Source organism: Monodon monoceros, unplaced genomic scaffold, assembly GCF_005190385.1.
Source record: "Monodon monoceros isolate NGI ecotype Baffin Bay Population unplaced genomic scaffold, NGI_Narwhal_1 Super_Scaffold_2, whole genome shotgun sequence".
NCBI lineage: Eukaryota > Metazoa > Chordata > Mammalia > Artiodactyla > Monodontidae > Monodon > Monodon monoceros.
Window position 1 is genome coordinate 51,432,085 of NW_021703776.1, and position 22,425 is coordinate 51,454,509.

At 39.2% G+C, this 22,425-nt stretch overlaps 1 protein-coding gene across 1 annotated transcript in view; it reads right to left on the reverse strand.

The window, feature by feature from the left end:
* Positions 1-19,668, reverse strand: part of CFAP69 (cilia and flagella associated protein 69) — a 69,032-nt gene extending 49,364 nt beyond the window's left edge. Inside the window, exons 1-3 of the mRNA XM_029233601.1 lie at positions 19,366-19,668; positions 2,925-2,984; positions 1,000-1,065 (exon numbers count right to left, since the gene is read on the reverse strand). Coding sequence (XP_029089434.1) covers positions 1,000-1,065; positions 2,925-2,984; positions 19,366-19,485 — 246 coding nt within the window. The 5' untranslated portion in view covers positions 19,486-19,668. The remainder of the gene's footprint in view (positions 1-999; positions 1,066-2,924; positions 2,985-19,365) is intronic.
* Positions 19,669-22,425: the final 2,757 nt, after the last annotated feature.

Consider the following 22,425-nt stretch of genomic DNA (forward strand, 5'->3'; position numbering starts at 1 on the left):
GACAATTTCATTGCATTTTTACAATAGCATATATATGCAAAGGATAAAAAAAAAGAAACAACCCCCAACAGCAAACTGGTTCTTAATCACAGAGTTTTGAGACACACTGGTTTCTACATATTCTGATCAGGGTGGTATCTTCATTGAGGATAACATATTTATAGAATGTTTTACAGATTATCAAGAACTTGCTCATACATTATCTCATCTAGTCTTCCTAGCAACCTTATGAGGGGCTGTTATCCCTATTTTATAAGGGTGGAAAAGTTAAGAAGCTTATCAACAGTGCAAATACTCAAGTAAATTGGTAGAAACAAGACTTTGACTTGGCCCTGCTAACTACCTAAACTGTCTCTCTGAGTCTATAGAAACTGACATTATCTGCACAGTTAATACTGTGTTATACTGTTTCTTCAAATTTATATTCTCTGATAAAAATATAGTTTTGTAAAAAGCACAAAATGTTAGGTATATTCTGTGGTAAACAGAATAATGGCCTGTCCTAATCCCTAGAACTTGTAACTGTTACCTTCCTTACATGGCAAAGGGACTTTTCAGATGTGATTAAAAGCGTTGACATGGGAAAGTTATCCGAGGTTATACAAGTAGGTCCAATGTAATCACAGAGTCCTTATAAGGAAAGGAGAGGCAGGAGAGGGTCAGAGAAGGAGATAAGATGACAGAAGTAGAGGTGAGAGTGATGCTACTTCAAGGAAGGGCCCAGGAAGCCTAGGAATGCAGGCTGCCTCTAGAAGCTGGCAAAGGCAAGGAAATGGATTCTCCCCTAGAGCCTTCAGAAAGAACCAGCCCTGCCAACAACACCTTGCCTTTAGCCCAGTGAGACCTCCAGAACTGTAAAACAAAAAATTTATGTGGTTTTAAGGCACTAAGTTTTTGGTAATTTGTTACAGCAACAATAGGAAGCTAATGCATTTTCTAATAAAAATTCTCCCATTTCAGGATAAACAAAACAAACATACACATATAAGTAAAGGATACAAGTCCATTCTGATAACACTGCACCATTTTCTTGACAGATTTAAGTTGTTTTTCTTCTAAATCATCCTAAAACAAATTATCTATTTTAGTTCTTTTGTGTTATTAATTCTGTTGAGATTTTAAAAATTTTCCTTAGTGTAAAAAGAGAGTAGACATGTTATCAAGTAATTCTTAAATTACTATATTATAATGTAAGCATTAAAAATGTTTCATAAAACAGTGAAGGTAAAAATAAACTACCATTTATATTTGAATAAGAAATTGCAAATCAAAACTAGGTTAATATAAAAGCATTAATTGTTTCCAGAAATAAAATTAATAATACTGAAGTACGTTGAGCATTTTTCTATGCCATGTACCATTTAGGCAAGGTATATACATATCACTTCATTAATCTTCAAAATAACCCTATTAGGAGGTACTTTTATTATCCTTCTTTTTCGGAATACGAAACTCAAGCTGAAACACTACGTAATTACCCAAATCACACAGCTAATAAATGGTGATGTAAGAAGTCAAATTTAACAATCTGACTCCAGAAATTGTATTTTTAACCTCTAAAATATACCCAATGTAATGGCTCAAACTAAACATCTTCAGCCAATTAAAACAAAACAAAACAAAACAAAGCAAAGCAAAACTCTGTATACTGATGCATTTTCATGACTGAATCACTTTTTTTTTTTTTTTTTTGTGGTACGCGGGCCTCGACTCTCACTGTTGTGGCCTCTCCCGTTGCGGAGAGCAGGCTCTGGACGCGCAGGCTCAGCGGCCATGGCTCACGGGCCCAGCCGCTCCACGGCATGTGGGATCTTCCCGGACCAGGGCACGAACCCACGTCCCCTGCATCAGCAGTCGGACTCTCAACCACTGTGCCACCAGGGAAGCCCCCATTTCTGTTCTTTTAACCTTCTTGTTTGTGAGAAACTGTGGCGTATATATATGTGTGTATGTGTGTGTGTGTGTGTGTGTGTGTATATCTGTGTATATAGACCTATGTATGAACATATACATACACACACACACATACATATTTTGTCTACCCTTATTTAACAGCTAGTAGGAGCTCTACATAGTTGGGTTTCCTTTTTTAAAAACTGCAGATATATTCACAATTAAAAATAACTTTCACAATAATCATAGCCAACAAAAGATAAATTATTCTTATAAAGTCATTATTCTTAATGTGTTTTTTTCTTCTTTCTATGTAAAAATGTAAAGACTAAAAAATGTTAAAACAATGACTAAATTTTTGCACCTGCTAATCACAGGACATTGTTTTGATCTGCTATACCATGGTCAGCCCATTTCCCACTTATGAAAGTATGCAGTCTTCATCCTGTAGTAATTTTATAGTGGCTTTTTAGGAATTCAGTCAATTCTTGGGTAACATCAGGAGCGTGTCATATAAACATGTATGCATATGCATTTATTATCCTTTCTCCTAATGCCTAAACTTCAATTTTGAGTCTTGTATCTTTATTTCCATTACATTCTGTATAAGAGTTCTCTCAAAATAAATTACTTATGACTGGATATGAGTATGTACATATCCTAATTTCTTATCAGGAAATTTTTAAGTACTACATCATGATACACTTTTTCTACTCTTGTGCCCATATCCTACTTGGTAATAAGCTATGAACAGAGGCTAGATCAGTCTTTCTTTACTCTTATGATTTCTTCTGTTTATATCCACCATGGATTTGTCCATCCCATGTAATCAAATCTATTCTTGTCCAGCCTCCCTACCAGGTTAAATATATTCATACTAAATTTAAATAGTTCTTCAAGATGAGACATATACTATTTGAAATGTTTTCAACAAAAGGAGAGAAATGAGACATATTTAGGGGAATACATGTTACCTTTCAGGGAAATCACAGTTTCTAAGTGAAATAGAGAAAATTTCTCTCAAAGCTTACTTTACCAGTCTCTTCGAGGAGTTTGATGACACGATTTAGGTCCATAGGCTTGAAAACACCCTAAAAAACATAAAACTCATAGTATTCTATGTCATGAGAAACAAGAAATCACATCAAACACACTATTTTTATATGGCATATCTCAGCAACTTAAAAATATCTTATGACAAAAAGATAGTAAGGGATAATGAAAAGCAGATGAGACTTATAGGAGTAAATAAATTTTGGAGTGAACCCCCCCCAAACCTCTTGAATTCTAGTATTACCTTACAATCTTTTTTTTTCATTTTTCTTTATTATTATTATTTTCACATCTTTATTGGAGTATAATTGCTTTACAATGGTGTGTTAGTTGCTGCTTTATAACAAAGTGAATCAGCTATACATTACATATACATATATCCCCATATCTCCTCCCTCTTGCATCTACCTCCCACCTTCATATCTTACAATCTTAACGTCTTTAAATTTCTTAGTCCCGAAAGGCCCAAGAGAGCATCTGGAATAATAGCACTTCCATGCTTTGGAAAATAAAACGATCTCATTCATACATATTACATATCTCATGCATACACATTACACTGAGTTTGCCTATGCAGATATACATAAGACTAGCTTCTAAACTACAGGTAGGCGATCGCCTTCTTGAACCAGGTATCCCCTCTCCCAGCAGTCTTACATCACCTGTAGTAGAAAACAGGAACTGCCAAGTTCTACAGAGCTTACATCTTAAATATTTCTTGAGCCCACTCCATCTTTTTTTTTTAAATTATTATTGGAGTACAGTTGCTTTACAATGTTGTGTTAGTTTCTGCTGTACAACAAAGTGAATCAGTTATACATATATATATATATCCACTCTTTTTTAGATTTCCTTCCCATTTAGGTCACCACAGAGCACTGAGTAGAGTTCCCTGTGCTATACAGTAGGTTCTCATTAGTTATTTATTTTATATATAGTCATGTATATATGTCAATCCCAATCTCCCAATTCATCCCACCCTCCCCCTTCCCCCCTTGGTAACCTTAAGTTTGTTTTTTACATCTGCGACTCTATTTTTGCTTTGCAAATAAGTTCATCTGCACCATTTTTCTAGATTCCACATACAGTATAAGTGATATTATATGATATTCATCTTTCTCTTTCTGACTTACTTCACCCTGTATGACAATCTCTAGGTCCATCCATGTCTCTACAAATGGCATTATTTCATTCCTTTCATGGCTGAGTAATATTCCATTGTATATATATGTACCACAACTTCTTTATCCATTCCTCTGTCAATGGAAATTTAGGTTGCTTCCATGTCCTGGCTATTGTAAATAGTGCTGCAATGAACATTGGGGTGCATGCATCCTTTCAAATTATGATTTTCTCCAGATATATGCCCAGGAGTGGGATTGCTGGGTCATATGGTAGCTCTCCTTTCAGTTTTTTAAGGAACCTCCATAGTGGCTGTACCAATTTACATTCCTACCAACAGTGTGGGAGGGTTCCCTTTTCTCCACACCCTGTCCAGCATTTATTATTTGTAGATTTTTTTTGATGATGGCCATTCTGACTCGTGTGAGGCGATACCTCATTGTAGTTTTGATTTGCATTTCTCTAATAATTAGTGATGTTGAACATCTTTTCATATGTTTTCTGGCCATTTGTATGTATTCTTTGGAGAAATGTCTATTTAGGTCTTCTGCCCACTTTATGATGGGGTTGTTTGTTTTTTTGATATTGAGCTGCATGTGTTGTTTATATATTTTGGAGATTAATCCCTTGTCAGTTGCTTTGTTTGAAAATATTTTCTCCCATTCTAAGGGTTGTTTTTTCATTTTGTTTATCATTTCCTTTGCTGTGCAAAAGCTTATAAGTTTAATTAGGTCCTATTTGTTTATTGTTCTTTTTATTTTCATTACTCTAGGCAGTGGACTGAGAAAGATCTTGCTGTGATTTATGTCAAAGAGTGCTCTGCCTATGTTTTCCTCTAAGAGTTTTATAGTATCCGGCCCACTCCATCTTAATGATTTATTCAGTTCTCATTTCTCACTCAGTTTTGAAGGTTTCCTGCTGTCTGTTCTCCCCGCCTCTAGTCTTGCACCCTTACGGTTCTACCCTCTGATCAGAACAATAAAACTCAAATCTGAACACAACACATCTAAATCATTCAATGACTCTCCACTAATGCCTTTCACCCCCTCCTGTTTTCATTATGTTGTTACAATCCTATCTGTCTCCTTAGTTAACCTCCCCAGGTCCTTCAAGACACAGTTCAGGTGTCACCTCCCCAAGGGAGGAAAAAGGATACAACAAATGTCCCTCCTGAGTACTCCCATAGCACTTTGAATGTATATCCATCACAGTTCCCATCACCTTATTCTAAAATGGTTTACATCCTTATCCCCTATCCCAAAGTTTACTTTGAGGGAAGACTTTTGTTTTCTGGCATCCCCAGCACCAAACACTGGGTGTAACATATATAAGTTATTTGTAGGTAAATGGGGAAGGAAATAGAAGGTGTTATCCAAAGTTTAAGTACTTATGATAGTACAGAAATGTCAAAATTCTAAATGCAGTTTTGGCTATATTTATCTTGGGGATTAATGCTTTGCTGCATGGCGTTTTCTTTCATTCAAATGTTATATCAATACTGCTCACTCCTATTAGAAGGGTTAAGCTATCCCAGTCTCTTTTGTTTCCTTCTTCCCATCTCTCCTGCTTTCATACTTATTTCTACTTTAAAATAACTGTTTGAAAAGATGATGTAATAAAAAATATTCAAAAAGAAAAAAATCTTATTATCAAAATACATTTTTATTATTTTCTGCTTTATATATGTATTTTAATATTTTATTTTCTGTTTTTGTTTACATGTATAAATACATTACATAATTTCACTTAGTGTTAACACTATTGTATATTCTGATTTTTAAATCTATAATACATACCGTTCCATATTTCTACATAGTCACCTTTCTACACAGTCATTATTCCATTGCCTCTTGAGGGCTAGAATTTCCTTTCCTTTCACAATTACAAACTCACATGTTCTGATCTCAAGAAATGTCTTTTAAAACCAATTTTCAGTTCAGCATTCTAACGTTAAGTCTGCAGAATAAGTATCTGAGTGAGTTTATTTACTCAATATGATTTTTACTTCAAAAATTAACAATCAAAAAGGATTTACTCCCATAATTGCTGGGTGGGTGACTTGCAGACTGGAGAACATTTATACCACAGAAGTCCACCCACTGGAGTGAAGGTTCTGAGCCCCCACGTCAGGCTTCCCAAGCTGGGGGTCTGGCAATGGGAGGAGGAATTCCTAGAGAATCAGACTTTGAAGCCTAGTGGGAATTGACTGCAGGACTTCAACAGAACTGGAGGAAAAAGAGACTCCACTCTTGGAGGGCACAGACAAAGTATTGTGCACATCGGGACCCAGGGGAAGGAGCAGTGACCCCAGGGGAGACTGAACCAGACCTACCTGCTAGTGTCAGAGGGTCTCCTGCAGAGGCAGGGGGTGGCTGTGGCTCACCGTGGGGACAAGGACACTTGCAGCAGAAGTTCTGGGAAGTACTCCTTGGCCTGAGCCCTCCCAGAGTCTGTCATTAGCCCCACAAAAGAGCCCAGGTAGGCTCCAGTGTTGGGTTGCCTCAGGCCAAACAATGAACAGGGAGGGAACCCAGCCCCACCCATCAACAGTCAAGTGGATTAAAGTTTTACTGAGCTCTGCCCACCAGAGCAACAGTCAACTCTACCCACCACCAGTCCCTCCCATCAGGAAACTTACACAAGCCTCTTAGATAGCCTCATCCACCAGAGGGCAGAGAGCAGAAGCAAGAAGAACTACAATCCTGCAGCCTGCGGAACAAAAACCACATTCACAGAAAGGTAGACAATATGAAAAGGCTGAGAGCTATGTACCAGATGAAGGAACAAGATAAACCCCAGAAAAACAACTAAATGAAGTAGAGACAGGCAACATTCCAGAAAAAGAATTCAGAATAATGATAGTGAAGATGATCCAGGACCTCGGAAAAAGAATGGAGGCAAAGATCGAGAAGATGCAAGAAATGTTTAAAAAAGACTTAGAAGAATTAAATAACAAACAAACAGAGATAATACAATAACTGAAATGAAAACTACACTAGAAGGAACCAATAGCAGAATAACTGAGGCAGAAGAACAGATAAGTGACCTGGAAGACAGAATGGTGGAATTCACTGCTGCGGAACAGAATAAAGAAAAAAGAATGAAAAGAAATGAAGACAGCCTAAGAGAACTCTGGGACAACATTAAACACAACAACATCCGCATTATAGGGGTCCCAGAAGGAGAAGAGAGAGAGAAAGGACCCGAGAAAATATTTGAAGAGATTATAGTCGAAAACTTCCCTAACACGGGAAAGGAAATAGCCACCCAAGTCTAGGAAGCGCAGCGAGTCCCATACAGGATAAACCCAAGGAGAAACATGCCGAGACACATAGTAATCAAACTGGCAAAAATTAAAGACAGAGAAAAATTATTGAAAGCAGCAAGGGAAAAATGACAAATAACATACAAGGGAACTCCCATAAGGTGAACAGCTGATTTCTCAGCAGAAACTGTACAAGCCAGAACGGAGTGGCATGATATACTTAATGTGATGAAAGGGAAGAACCTACAACCAAGATTACTCTACCCGGCAAGGATCTCATTCAGATTCGTTGGAGAAATCAAAAGCTTTACAGAAAAGCAAAAGCTAAGAGAATTCAGCATCACCAAACCAGCTCTACAACAAATGCTAAAGGAACTTCTCTAAGTGGGAAACACAAGAAAAGGAAATGACCTACAAAAACAAACCCAAAACAATTAAGAAAATGGTCATAGGAACATTCATATTGATAATTACCTTAAACGTGAATGGATTAAATGCCCCAAACAAAAGACACAGGCTTGCTGAATGGATACAAAAACAAGACCCATTGCAGGGCAGAAGTTGAGACACAGATGTACAGAACAGACGTATGGACACCAAGGGGGGAAAATTGCAGTGGAGTGGGGATGGTGGTGAGCTGAATTGGGTGATTGGGATTGACGTGTATACACTGATGTGTATAAAACTGATGACTAATAAGAACCTGCAGTATAAACAAACAAACAAACAAAACAACTAATACTAAACTTTCATTGGGTTATTTGCATGGAAATATGTTAATATAAATGTTTCAGACATTACATGAAATTTTTAAAAATCTTATATGTTCTGGTATAATGTTATAAGTCATAATTCTAATTATTACTTTAAAATGTATATCTCAGAAATAAATAAATTTCCTTGTCAATTGCATTATTATGAACTTTCATCAAATCTTTAACTGTGGTCATTTTTAAGTCTTTTGGCATTTACAGACAGTTCTGGGTGTACTCTGATGCTTTCACAAAAATGTTCCTATAAAAGGGTTTCATCTTCAAGGAATTCATGGAAAAGACTGACAAGTACAGGTTTCTGGTAACTGACTGTACTGCTGAACTGAATGAATAAGCATTTTCAGAACTCTAATGGAAAACTGATGAACTCATAAAAGTGCTAACAAAAGATAAAGATGAAAAAAAATAATTACATGGTACTGAGTAAACTGATGAGGATGATTATAATTTTTGTGACTTTCTGTTTGAATAAAAAAAAAAAATCCCACAAGGACTCAGAGGCAAAAAATATACAAATCAATTTTCACTGCAAAGTAAAGGAGCTGTTACAGTGGAGTATTACTGGACTGAATGTCAATATTATGACATAGTATGAGTGTGTTTTGTGTTTGGTAATTGCAATCACTGTTGCTTTTGTTGTGGTCATCCATTTACAATGCTTGGTGTCAGTCTAGTTATCTCTTGTAAAAAATAAAATACAGTGTGTGTGTGAAAAAATAATTAATTAATTAACCCTACCAAAAAAAAACCAAGACCCATATATTTGCTGTCTACAAGAGAGCCACTTCAGACCTAGGGACACATAGAGACTGAAAGTGAGGGGATGGAAAAAGATATTCCATGCAAATGGAAATCAAAAAAAAGCTGGAGTAGCTATACTCATATCAGATAAAATAGACTTTAAAATAAAGATTGTTACAAGAGACAAGGAAGAACACTACATAATGATCAAGGGATCAATCCAAGAAGATATAACAATTATAAATATATATGCACCCAACATAGGAGCATCTCAATACATAAGGCAACTGTTAACAGCTGTAAAAGAGGAAATCGACAGTAACACAATAATAGTGGGGGATTTTAACACCTCACTTACAACAATGGACAGATCACCAAAATGAAAATAAATAAGGAAACACAAGCTTTAAATGACACAATAGACCAGATAGATTTAATTGATATTTATAGGACACTCCATCCAAAAACAGCAGATTACACTTTCTTCTCAAGTGCGCACGGAACATACTAGAGGATAGATCACATCTTGGGTCACAAATCAAGCCTCAGTAAATTTAAGAAAATTGAAATCATATCAAGCATCTTTTCTGACCACAACGCTATGAAATTAGAAATGAATTACAGGGAAAAAAACACAAACACATGGAGGCTAAACAATATGTTACTAAATAACCAAGAGATCACTGAAGAAATCAAAGAGGAAATCAAAAAATACCTAGAGACAAATGACAATGAAAACATGATGATCCAAAACCTGTGGGATGCAGCAAAAGCAGTTCTAACAGGGAAGTTTATAGCTATACAAGCCTACGTCAAGAAATAAGAAAAATCTCAAATAAACGATCTAACCTTACACCTAAACGAACTAGAGAAAGAAGAACAAACAAAACCCAAAGTTAGCAGAAGGAAAGAAATCATAAAGATCAGAGCAGAAATAAATGAAATAGAGACAAAGAAAATAATAGCAAAGATCAATAAAACTAAAAGCTGGTTCTTTGAGAAGATAAACAAAATTGATAAACCATTAGCCAGACTCATCAGGAAAAACAGGTAGAGGACTCAAATCAATAAAATTAGAAATGAAAAAGGAGAAGTTACAACAGACACTGCAGAAATACAAAGCATCCTAAGAGACTACTACAAGCAACTCTATGCCAATAAAATGGAAAACCTGGAAGAAATGAACAAATCTTAGAAAGGTATAACCTTCCAAGACTGAACCAGAAAGAAATAGAAAATATGAACAGAGCAATCACAAGTAATGAAATTGAAACTGTGATTAAAAATCTTCCAACAAACAAAAGTCCAGGACCAGATGGCTTCACAGGTGAATTCTACCAAACATTTGGAGAAGAGCTAACACCCATCCTTCTCAAACTCTTCCAGAAAATTGCAGAGGAAGGAACACTCTCAAACTCATTCTATGAGGCCACCATCACCCTGATACCAAAACCAGACAAAGATACTACAAAAAAAGAAAATTGCAGACCAATATCACCAATGAATATAGATGAAAAAATCCTCAACAAAATACTAGCAAACAGAATCCAACAACACATTAAAAGGATCATACACCACGATAAAGTAGGATTTATCCCAGGGATGCAAGGATTCTTCAATATATGCAAATCAATCAATATGATACACCATATTAACAAATTGAAGAATAAAAACCATAAGATCATCTCAATAGATGCAGAAAAAGCTTTTGACAAAATTAAACACCAATTTATGATAAAAACTCTCCAGAAAGTGGGCATAGAGGGAATCTACGTCAACATAATAAAGGCCATATACGACAAATCCACAGCAAACATCATTCTCAATGGTGAAAAACTGAAAGCATTTCCTCTAAGATCAGGAGTGAGACAAGGATGTCCACTCTCACCACTATTATTCAACAAAGTTTTGGAAGTCCTAGCCACAGCAATCAGAGAAGAAAAAGAAAGAAAAGGAATCCAAATTGGAAAAGAAGAAGTAAAACTGTCACTGTTTGCAGATGACATGATACTATACATAGAGAATACTAAAGATGCCACCAGAAAACTACTAGAGCAAATCAATGTATTTGGTAAAGTTGCAGGATACAAAATTAATGCACAGGAATCTCTTACATATACACTAATGATGAAAAATGTGAAAGAGAAATTAAGGAAACACTCCCATTTACCATTACAACAAAAAGAATAAAATACCTAGGAATAAACCTACCTAGGGAGACAAAAGACCTGTATGCAGAAAGCTATAAGACACTGATGAAAGAAGTTAAAGAGGATACCAACAGATGGAGAGATATACCATGTTCTTGGATTGGAAGAATCAATATTGTGAAAATGACTATACTCCCCAAAGCACTCTACAGATTTAATGCAATCCCTATCAAATTACCAATGGCATTTTTTACGGAACTAGAACAAATAACCTTAAAATTTGTATAGAGACACAAAAGACCCCGAATAGCCAAAGCAATCTTGAGGGGAAAAAACGGAGCTGGAGGAATCAGACTCCGTGACTTCAGACTATGCTAGATAGCTACAGTAATCAAGACAAAATGGTAGTGGCACAAAAATAGAAACACAGATCAACAGAACAAGATAGAAAGCCCAGAGAGAAACCCACACACCTATGGTCAACTAATCTATGACAAAGGAGGCAAAGATATACAATGGAGAAAAGACAGTCTCTTCAATAAGTGGTGCTGGATAAACTGGAGAGCTACATGTAAAAGAATGAAATTAGAACACTCCCTAACACCATACACAAAAATAAACTCAAAATGGATTCAAGACCTAAATGTAAGACTGGACACTATAAAAGTCTTAGAGGAAAATGTAGGAAGAACACTCTTTTACATAAACCACAGCAAGATCTTTTTTGATCCACCTCCTAGAGTAATGGAAATAAAAACAAAAATAAACAAATGGGACCTAATGAAACTTCAAAGCTTTTGCACAGCAAAGGAAACCATAAACAAGACGAAACAACAACCCTCAGAATGGGAGAAAATATTTGCAAATGAATCAACGGACAAAGGATTAATCTCCAAAATATATAAACAGCTCCTGCAGCTCAATATTAAAAAAACAACAACCCAGGGCTTCCCTGGTGGCGCAGTGGTTGAGTGTCCGCCTGCTGATGCAGGGGATACTGGTTCATGTCCCGGTCCGGGAAGATCCCACATGCCGCAGAGCGGCTAGGCCCATGAGCCATGGCCGCTGAGACTGCACGACTGGAGCCTGTGCTCCGCAACGGGAGAGGCCACAACAGTGAGAGGCCCACGTACTGAAAAAAAAGAAAAAAAAAAACAACAGCCCAATCCAAAAATGGGCAGAAAACCTAAATAGACATTTCTCCAAAGAAGACATACAGATGGCCAAGAAGCACATGAAAAGCTGCTCAACATCACTAATTATTAGAGAAATGCAAATCAAAACTACAATGAGGTATCACCTCACACCAGTTAGAATGGGCATCATCAGAAAGTCTAAAAACAATAAATGCTGGAGAGGGTGTGGAGAAAAGGTAACCCTCCTGCACTGTTGGTGGGAATGTAAATTGATACAGCCACTATGGAGAACAGTATGGAGGTTCCTTAAAAAACTAAAAATAGAATTACCATATGACCCAGCAATCCCACTACTGGGCATATATCCAGAGAAAACCATAATTCAAAAAGACACATGCACCCCAATGTTCATTGTAGCACTATTTACAATAGCCAGGTCATGGAAGCAACCTAAATGCCCATCGACAGACGAATGAATAAAGAAGTTGTGGTACATATATACAATGGAATATTACTCAGCCATAAAAAGGAACGAAGTTGAGTCATTTGTTGAGATGTGGATGGATCTAGAGACTGTCATACAGAGTGAAGTAAGTCAGAAAGAGAAAAACAAATATTGTACATTAACACATGTATGTGGAACCTAGAAAAATGGTACAGATAAACTGGTTTGCAGGGCAGAAGTTGAGACACAGATGTAGAGAACAAATGTATGGACACCAAGTGGGGAAAACCGTGGGGGGGGTGGGGATGGTGGTGTGCTGAACTGGGTGATTGGGATTGACATGTATACACTGATGTGTATAAAATTGATGACTAATAAGAACCTGCTGTATAAAAAAAGAAAAAAAAGGATTTACTATATACTTATTTATCCTTGGTATTATGATTACCATTAAAATTGTTACATCTTACTATTAAATTGTTTAAATTATTAAATTTACTGTTACAAAGTTTTTTGATAAATAGAATTTTGCCTTTTAAGGTTTTGGGATTTAACAGTGCCATCTGCCACTACCTCAGTTGTCCTTTTTCTTCCTGTGTTCTCAGAGAAATAAATATATATAGTGAACTTTTATTTTCTGATTTTCTGCAATATTGGCTTTGAGGGTTGTAAAAGATATTGAAATGTCAGAGCAAAAATTTTTTTTTAATACCTGTATGTATTTTCAGAATTTTTTCCCCCAAATGAGCAGGTATAACTTTTCCAAGAAAGAGTGTATAAAGATTAAAGCATAGATTTATCTTGTTTTATCTCTAAATTTATCTTATATTACTACTTCATGTTACCCTGTGTTTTACTTGCATGGCACATATTATATTTTTAAGGTTTCTCCCTCTCTCCCTCCCTCCCTTAGCCTTTTCCTCCTTCTATAAATAGTTATAAGCAGCTTCGACATTTCAGAAACTGTGCTAGGTGTGGGGAACGCATTGCCCTGACTTCAGGTACCTATCAATCTGGCTGAGAGGTGTGCTCTGGAACTATATAGATGGGGACAGAATGGTATGGGGAGGAGGGATGGGAATGGGAATGGGATGGGAATCTGGGACAGCTCCTGGAAGAAGTAATCTTCAAGCAGAGGTGAGACTGAGTAGGATTTGCGAGATGAACTGAAGGTTTGAGAAATGGAGCAAAGGAAGTAGCACGTGTGAAGGCCTGGAGACAAGAGAAAACATGGCATTTACAGGACTGGTGAGACATTCAGTAGGTTGGAGAAGATAGTTCAGAGGATAGTAGCTACAGATGATGCTGATAAGGTAAGTAGAGGTCAAATCATGAATAATAAAGATGACTATAACAATAATAGTGATAGGTAAAACTTATTAGACAAAGTCTATTTCTAGGTACAGCTGTAAGCACTAAATGAATTTACTAACTGAATTCTATGAGGTAGATACTATTATTAACCCCATTTTACAGAGGGCCTTGTATACTATGCTAATGATCACCAGAAGCTATTGAATGGTTTGAGAGACTGGATATAAAAACAGACAAAGGCCAGACTATATCTAGCAACAGAACTCTGTCCTACAACCTCTGTAGCAACCAACCTGGGGAGTCAAACCACAACTTCTGCAGCAACTGGCTCAGAAAAGTCAGTATCTGGTCAATGATTGTCAGATTCCCTATTTTTTTTACCCCAATTTGTCTCTCAGGGGCAACCAGAAAAAGACAAGTATACTTCCCAAATCAATCACACAGGTTGCCTTGCTTCTAGCTAGCTCACTTCCAGCTTCCCCAAGGCAACAGCCTCCAACCAGAGCAATATAGAAGCCTCCCTTTTATTCACTGTAAAGCTCCCTTGCCTGCCTTGGGAGTCTCTGCTAAATGTAAGCAATGCTGGCAGATTCTCTTTCTATAGCAAGCTCTGAACAGCAAGCCCCTGTTCGTTCTCACTAGGGTGGTCTTCATTGATTTCCACAGGTTTTAACCAGAGGAAGGTAACAATAAAAAAGATAATTCTGTCTGCTGAGACTGAACTGGAAAGATCCAGACTGGAGGTGGGAGACCAGTCTATGACTTCAGGCCTTGACTAAGGCAGTGGCAATCGGGATACACAATGAATGGAATGAAAAGCATCAAGGAGGCAGAATCAGCAGGACCTTATGAGTGATTTGATTTGGTGGGAAAGAGAAGGAAAAGGTAAGGAGGACGGACAGGCTTGAGGAATTACTTAAGTGGTTGGCACCATTTGCTGAGACAGGGATGCTGGAGGGAGAAGCTTGTGTTGAGGCTGGAGATGAGTTAAATTTGGGGCAGAGATTTCTAAGTCACAGGCTTAAAGTAATAATTGGAACAGTCTGGGTAAATGAGATCACACAGGCAGGGTGTAGAAGAGAGAACATACGGATGTAAAAATAAAAATAATTGCTGTTATTATCATCATAAGATGTTTATGGAGAAATTGTAAAAACATTTAACAAAACCTTTTAAGATCAAAAGCTTAATAAACTGCTTTGAAGAAAACTAGACCTCCACTTACGTCAAGTTATAGAATGAACTTATTTTCCCACTTTACCAAGGAACATTTCAAAGGGGGAAAAGTCCTGCTCCTTTGATACTTAGTTATAGGGAAAGGATCTAACATTTATTGTGGTCCATTAATGTGTCTGGTACTTTATATCTTAATTAATCCTCAAATATACCATATGAAGATAGATTATCCCTGTTGTTGAAACTGAGGCCCTGATATCTAACTTGTTAAGGTCACATAGCTAGTAGATGGGCTAGCAGGGCTGTCTGATGCAGAAACACTGGTTCTTTGCACCTTCATTCTCTGCCTGACTTCTCAGCTGACCACAGAGGCTACTTCTAGCAATTACTCCAAAGCAGGGGTAGGCAATTTAAGGACACAGTCCATGGCAGTATTACAGATAGTGGCAGGATATGACATCAACTAGCAGATTGTGCAGGTTCTCAGAGGGAAAGTAAATTTGGGCAAGGAAGCTCAGCCATGATACTATGCAAGTGAAAACAAAAAACTAATCGCAATCATATTTATTCTACAAATATTACTGTGTGCCTCCATTGTGTCATTGTTCTAAGTGCTGAAGATATGGTATTGAATAAACACAAAAAATCTTCTGCTTTTATAAAGAATTGATATGCTTTGGGGGAGACAATAAGTTATACAGTGTATTGCAAGATAATGCTCTGGAGAAACGGGAGTAGAAAGTGCTAGGATGCTTAAGCGGTGGTCGGCAAAAGACTCACAGAGTGGGTAAAATTTCAGCAGTCTTGAAGGAGGTAAGGGAACAAGCCATGGATAAGAAGGGGAAAACTTCCAGGCAGTGGGCATAGCAAGTGCAGAGGCCCTTAGGCAGGGTATACCTGGCATGGTTGAGGAGATGCTAGGAGGCCAGTGTGGCTGGAACACAGAAGGCTTTATCAGCTACTAATGAGGACTTAAATTTCTACTCTGAACTCAGAGTTGAGAGGGGAGGGACACGCAAGTATTAAGATATATGTTCTACACTTAAGGAGAGGGAGAGACAAAACAAGACAAATGAAATAGTAACAAACATAAAACAACTGATAATTAGGTGAGAAACTCAGACCAAGGACTACACCCATTTATGAGAAGAAGGTCTGTGAGAGTGAAAATGAATGGGAAGTATGTCCTATTGGAGGTTACTTTATGGTGGAGAGGTAGGATCTGAAGGTAGGGTAAGATTTAAATTCAGGAAAGAGGGGAGGGCATTCATTCAATACATATTTAATATCCCCTCCTGTGTACCAGGTGTTGTGCTGGGTGCTACTGGGGGATAATAGGGGACACTACAGAAAAAAACAACAGAGAAGGTTTCTGCCCTCATGGAGGTGGCACTAAGCAGAGTACATGGTACAGATAAAGTACCGACTATACACTGGGAAACCTCGCAAACAGGACAAGAAGTGGACCTGAGGCACTTTGAGGATGGCAAACCCCTTAGATACCATCTAGTTCAGTGGTTCTGAGGCTAAAAATCACCTAAAGGATTATGATTAAGTAAATCTAGGGAAGGACCCAGCTATGTACAGGTTTTTTTTTAAAAGCTCCTCAGATGACTGTAATGGTCACCCAAGTTTGGGGAACACTCATCTAGTACAGGCTTGTTTTACAGAAAAGGGAACAGGTTTAGAGAGTTGAGTGATCTGGTCAATGTAATGATATTAAGTGAGGGAAGCAAAAGGAGCTACTGCAGAAGCCTGAAAGAAAGAACAGGCGGGACTCAGAGGTAGCAAGGAGGATGGTAATGTGGTGTTTATGGAGAATGGAGTGAAAAGAGAGGAAGAGGTGAGACCCAAAGGATGTGACATTAATCCAGGATTGACTGAGGCATTGTGGTGACAGGAAAGGAGAACAAGTAGTTCTCTTAAAGCCCCATTTGGTACCATATCATCTGACCTGGCAGGGGGAGGGTTGGAATTTTTATTGTTGTTGTTATTGTTTACTTTGTTTTATAATCTGAGTCCATGTAAAACCATCTCCTATGGCTTTCCAGGAGTTAGCTGCTGTGAAACTGTCACACTGTACATACCATACTACAGCTATGATACACTAAGTGTTGCTACTCTGAGTGGAAAATGGAGTCCTTCAACCACTAGCAATGGCATCACCTGAAAACCTGTTAGAAAAGCAGAATCCAGGGCTCCACCCAGACCTACAGAATTAGAATCTATATCGTTTAATAGGTTCCCCAGGTGCTCCAAATGCACATTAAATTTTGAATAATCACTGCTCCAAAGGGCTTCTGATTCTTTATAATAAGAGGAACAACATTAAAATAAATAGGAGATATATAAAGGGTGAACAATTTGTGATTTCTCAAGCATATGATGAAGCTGGCTTAATGGATTGAGGTAGACTCCACAGTCTCACCTTTAGCTACTAGGATATACTGTACTGTCACTGTAGGAAGAGGAGGAGGCTGCAAATATGGACAGGTTTGAAAAGATTGGAAACATTTAGAGTTCCAAGGCAGAGGTCTATAAAGGTTATCATTTTAAGTGGCAAAGAGCACTAGATTCCACTCCCAGTAAAGAAACTGAGTAACTCTCGGTTAACTTCTCATGGCCTTAGGGTCCTCATTTGTAAAAACAACCACAAACAAAACCCAGGAAGGCTTAGAGACCATTTCTCCCAGCTCTAAGATGTCTTTATTCGATTTCCTTTCTTTTGGTAGAAACTGCCTTTTTCTTCAGTACTATAAAAAATGTTAATATCCCTAGAAGCAGTTATTAACAGGGTAGGGACTTTAATGAATGCAAACTGATTTCTTCCTGGGGGAGAAACCTAGGCCCTGTAAGAAGAGGCAGTAATGAAAGAGGAAAAGAAAGGGAAAGGGAAGGGAGAAAATAAACACACATATTCTTGTTTTGCATTATTTGATACATTGTGGACTGTTTTGGCAACAGCCTGTTAAAAGTATTTCCCCTTTTTTCTTCTTCTTTTTAGCCCACTCTTGCCTGCCTCCTATAACCTTGAGACCCCATCCCTTCTTTTTTTTTAATACCAAGTAAAGGAAGAATGACAGCCATCAGATACCAAATTCACCTACTTCAGTTTTGCCCCATGCCTGGGAGAACAGCAGTAGTGTTGAGCCCCCTTGCAGCCTTGGGAGTGAAGGGACAGCTGTTTTCCTCAAAATCATCTGCACCTGGACTGGAATACTTCCACAAACCCGATTAGGTAAATTCCCCTAACACCTGCTCCTCCTCATGCAGAAGTGTTGTTTCTCTGTGGGTTGAATGTCTGGCCATCTTCAGAGAGTGCAACCCTACTCCCACCATAGAAGAGGTCCCCAGTCAACTAGCCTCTCCTAAGGAACTCTCCAAGCCTCCAGGATGTGGACGCAGGAGACAAGGTTACTGACGCAGCCTGAGACTTGTGAAGCCTCAGCAGGAATTCCCATAGTAGCCCCACACCATCAGCGTGAGGAGGTAGGGCAAATTTCCTCCATAGAATTCACGTTAATTTAAGGCTTGATCATGGATCTCTGGGGAAGAGCAATGGAACCCTAGTAGGAAACAAACGCCTTGGAATTTCTAAACACCCTCGCTATGAGTGGAGATCCAAGTCAGGGTTCTGAAGTGAAATTTCTCAACAGAAATAAGAAAGAACTAGTTTTGTAAGACAAAGAGTAAACTAAAAACCAAATACAAGCACAATAAATCAATTCTATTCGATCCCAATTCTCTCCGACGCACTTCTAACCAGCTTCCAATTTCATATAAAAATGTTGCTAAATTTCTAATTTTAATAGTATTTCCCTCCCCTCCAGGTGCAGGTTTTGGTAGCAGCAAATTTAAACACGGGAGGATTTACCCCTATATCAAGAACATCACACGATAACAGCGATCTACATATAAAAGCCCAGTGCAAACAAAGGGGTCATCAAATCCAAGTTTTCGCTAAGAATGTTTCCCTCCCTCTCAGGTGCTTCGTGGGGTCACACTTTTCGAAGAAAAGCCGCCAAACCTTGCCTACTCAGTTTACTGGGACGCTCCGGGAGGACCTCGAGACACGAGTCCCCAAACAGGTTGGTCGACGACAGCCAACTCCCCTCGCAGGCGGCGCAGTTCTCAAAGGGATCAGCTTTGAGCTTGGAACCACAGTCCCCCGGGCTCCCCTGGTTTCCCCTCAGGCCCCCGTTTCCTCCCTTGCTGCCCCCAGGCATCATCTCCGCCCCCAGATCTCAACCCCCGCCCCCGCCTTCACACCCTCCAAAGCACAGACACCTGGCCATACTTGCGCTTCCTCGTCCTCCGTCACCACCCCGACTACCGGGATTTGGCGAGGGCTGCTGAACTTGATCGTGCTGCCGGGTGCCCGGGCCTGGGCCGTCGCCGCAGCCTCCGCTGTAGACATGGCTGTGCGGCGGAGTGAGGGGTGGGGGGTGTCCTCCTGTCCTACATTGTGCCCGCAGCCGCGAGACTGCAAGAGGCCCCGCCACCGGGAAGTGAAAGCCTCCTGAGAGCCACTAGAGTCGCGAAAGGTCCTGGGGGTCCGGCCGTGGACTCGGCCACCGCGACGCCACCCGCATCCCGTGGAGGCAGCCCACCGGCGTACCTAGCAGCCTACTTGCTGGCAGGTTGTTAACAAGCCAATGCGTTGCTAGGGGCGGGGCCAGAGGCTGCTGAAGCGCCAGCACCTACGGAAGCCCGAGGATCCAAACTACCCCAAACCCTTATCTGAACCTCTAAACTTGGAGGGGCTGGGTTTGCTTGCGTACCAGAGGAAAGCGGGGGAAGACCTCGGTATGTAACAGTGGAGTGTTACCTCGGCGACATGTGCGTCTCAGTCTTTGTAGTTTGCGCTGGGCCTCCTTGAAACAAGCATGGGCGGGTGGAGGGATGAGGGATGGATGTGGGATGCAGGAATGATGGATGATGAACTGATAATGTTGGAAGCTGAAGCAGTTTATCTCACCCCGGAGAAGTGACTAGTGTCACCTACATTCCCCAGCCTTTTACCTCTTCTGTACTTTAGTGGTTCTCCCAGACAATTAAATAACCACCAAGGCATTGTACACAATGTTAGAAGGCTTTCGAGTCAAATTATTGAATCTAGAGCAAGTAAACCCCTGGAAGCCCCATTTTTCTCATAATTTTTTCACTTTTCTCATCAATAGGATTGCCATGAGAGGACAGAATGAAATGATAGTTTTGTAAAGTGGTACTTGGCACATAATAAGCAAGATGATCTGAATGACATTTCTGGCCCTACAAATAAAAAGAAATGGAAAACCTAGATTGGGCTTGGCAGCACTTGATGTGAATCACAGCCAAAGAAACCAAGTTTCTTTGAAAGAGTACTGAGCACTTCCAATCCCTATTTACTCAATTCTATTCATTCTTCGGCTTTCCTCAACTGCCCTAACTGAGGTCACAACACTTGTGGTAAAATTTCGTGGACACTTTCTTGTCCTCATTTTGGTGTACTTGTCTGTAGTATTTTACACTGTTGACCACTCACGCTTTCTTGAAACTCCCTAGCTCGGACTTCAGCATTCTTTTTGTTTTTGTTTTTTTATCTTTACAACTACTCATTGGTGCTTTTAGAGCTCCTCTCAGGCCTTACACCTAGAAGTGGTTCAGTAGGTCTAAGGTTGCTATTAACCCGAGAAAGTGCAACGGGTGTGTCAAGTGTATTATTAACATAACCTTAATTGTTGTTGTACATTCCAAGTATACTACATCAAGAGGAGACTGAAACCACTTGGATAAACACAGTGGAATCCTGTGACAACAGCACCCAAGCCTAAGATGGTGGTGGGAAAGCTGATAATCTGATGATTTGCTATCCTTTGTGTGCTCATCTGGCATCTCAAGATGAGGAAGGACAAAGAGGAGGGATTGCCAAGGAAAATTTCCCACTTAAAGTGGAGCTTGCCTAGGAGATATCAACTGACTTTTGTAATTCAGCATAGTAGACTGAAGCTGATAAGGGTCCATAAATCTCAATGGCCCTGAGAAGTCAGACTCTCCTCACTGGACTTGACTGAAGACATTTCCCTAACGAATGAACAATAGAATTTTTGTTTTATTTTAACCAACTGTGTACCGACCTATAGATTCATTCTGTCCCATATCCAGAGCATGAGTTTCCCATCCTTAATTAGCACTACTCCCATGAACTCCCCCTTTCTAGCACTTAAAAACTTTTGACTTTTCCCCATCAGTGAAATTCTTCATAGAATGGGTTCCCTTACCAGGAAGTTAATAGATCTAACTTTGTAATTTTTATCAGCTCTAATGGTTTTTGTTTTATCTTTTGACAGGTGAAAAGCAGCCAGAATGGAAGTCCTCAAACACCCCACACTCAAGCCATCTGGACTGAATTACTTGCAGTTTTTCACAGGTGCCAAACTTCCTCCTGCATTACCTTTGCATATGTTGTACATGTGACTGTCTTCTGATGTCTAACTCCTTATAAGACTCAGCTCCTGTGACCTTTTCTAGGAAACCTTCTTTACATGCTCTGCTATGTTAGGTGCCACTTTGTCTGTCATTCTGGCTTTGTACTGACTGCATATTTGACTGGTATTTACTGGCTCAGCAGACTTCCTACTAGACTGAGATTTTTTTAAAGCAAGAAGAGTCACATACCCAGGTTTACATCCCAAGCCCTCAGCATAGTGTCTAGAGTAGTGTTTCTCAAAACTTAGTATGCACCAGAATCATCTGGAAAGCTAATTAAAAGACTCCTGAGCCCTACCTTCAGAGTCTGCTTCAGTAAGTCCGGGTGGGGTTCATGGGTTTGCATTTACAGTTGACCCTGGAAGAGTACAGGTTTGAACTGCAGGGGTCCACTTATACGCAGATTTTTTTTCAATAAATACAGACTACAGTCCCACACAATCTGGTGGGTTTAATCCGTGGATATGGAACCTTGGATACAGAGGGCCAACTGTAATGTTACACCTGGACTTTTGACCGAGCCAGGGTCGACACCCCAACCCCACGTTGTTCATGGGTCGGCGTATAACGAGTTCCTGAGTGATGTTGGTGCTTCTGGTCTGGCAACCTGGGACCTCCTGGTCTAGACCCTTCTAGGTACTCAATAAACATTCATTAAAGATTTCAAGGATTACTTTTTTATTTGGTTTGAAACCAAATTAAAGCATTTCATAAGTTTACCCAGAGTAAGGTACACACTAAGTCCTTGCTACTCAGAGTGAGGTCCTTGAACTACCTACACAGCTATTACATAGGGACTTGTTAGGAACACGGAAGTTCTGGCCCTGTGCTGGACCTACTAAATCAGAATCTCCATTTTAACAAGATTCCCAGGTAATTAGTATACATG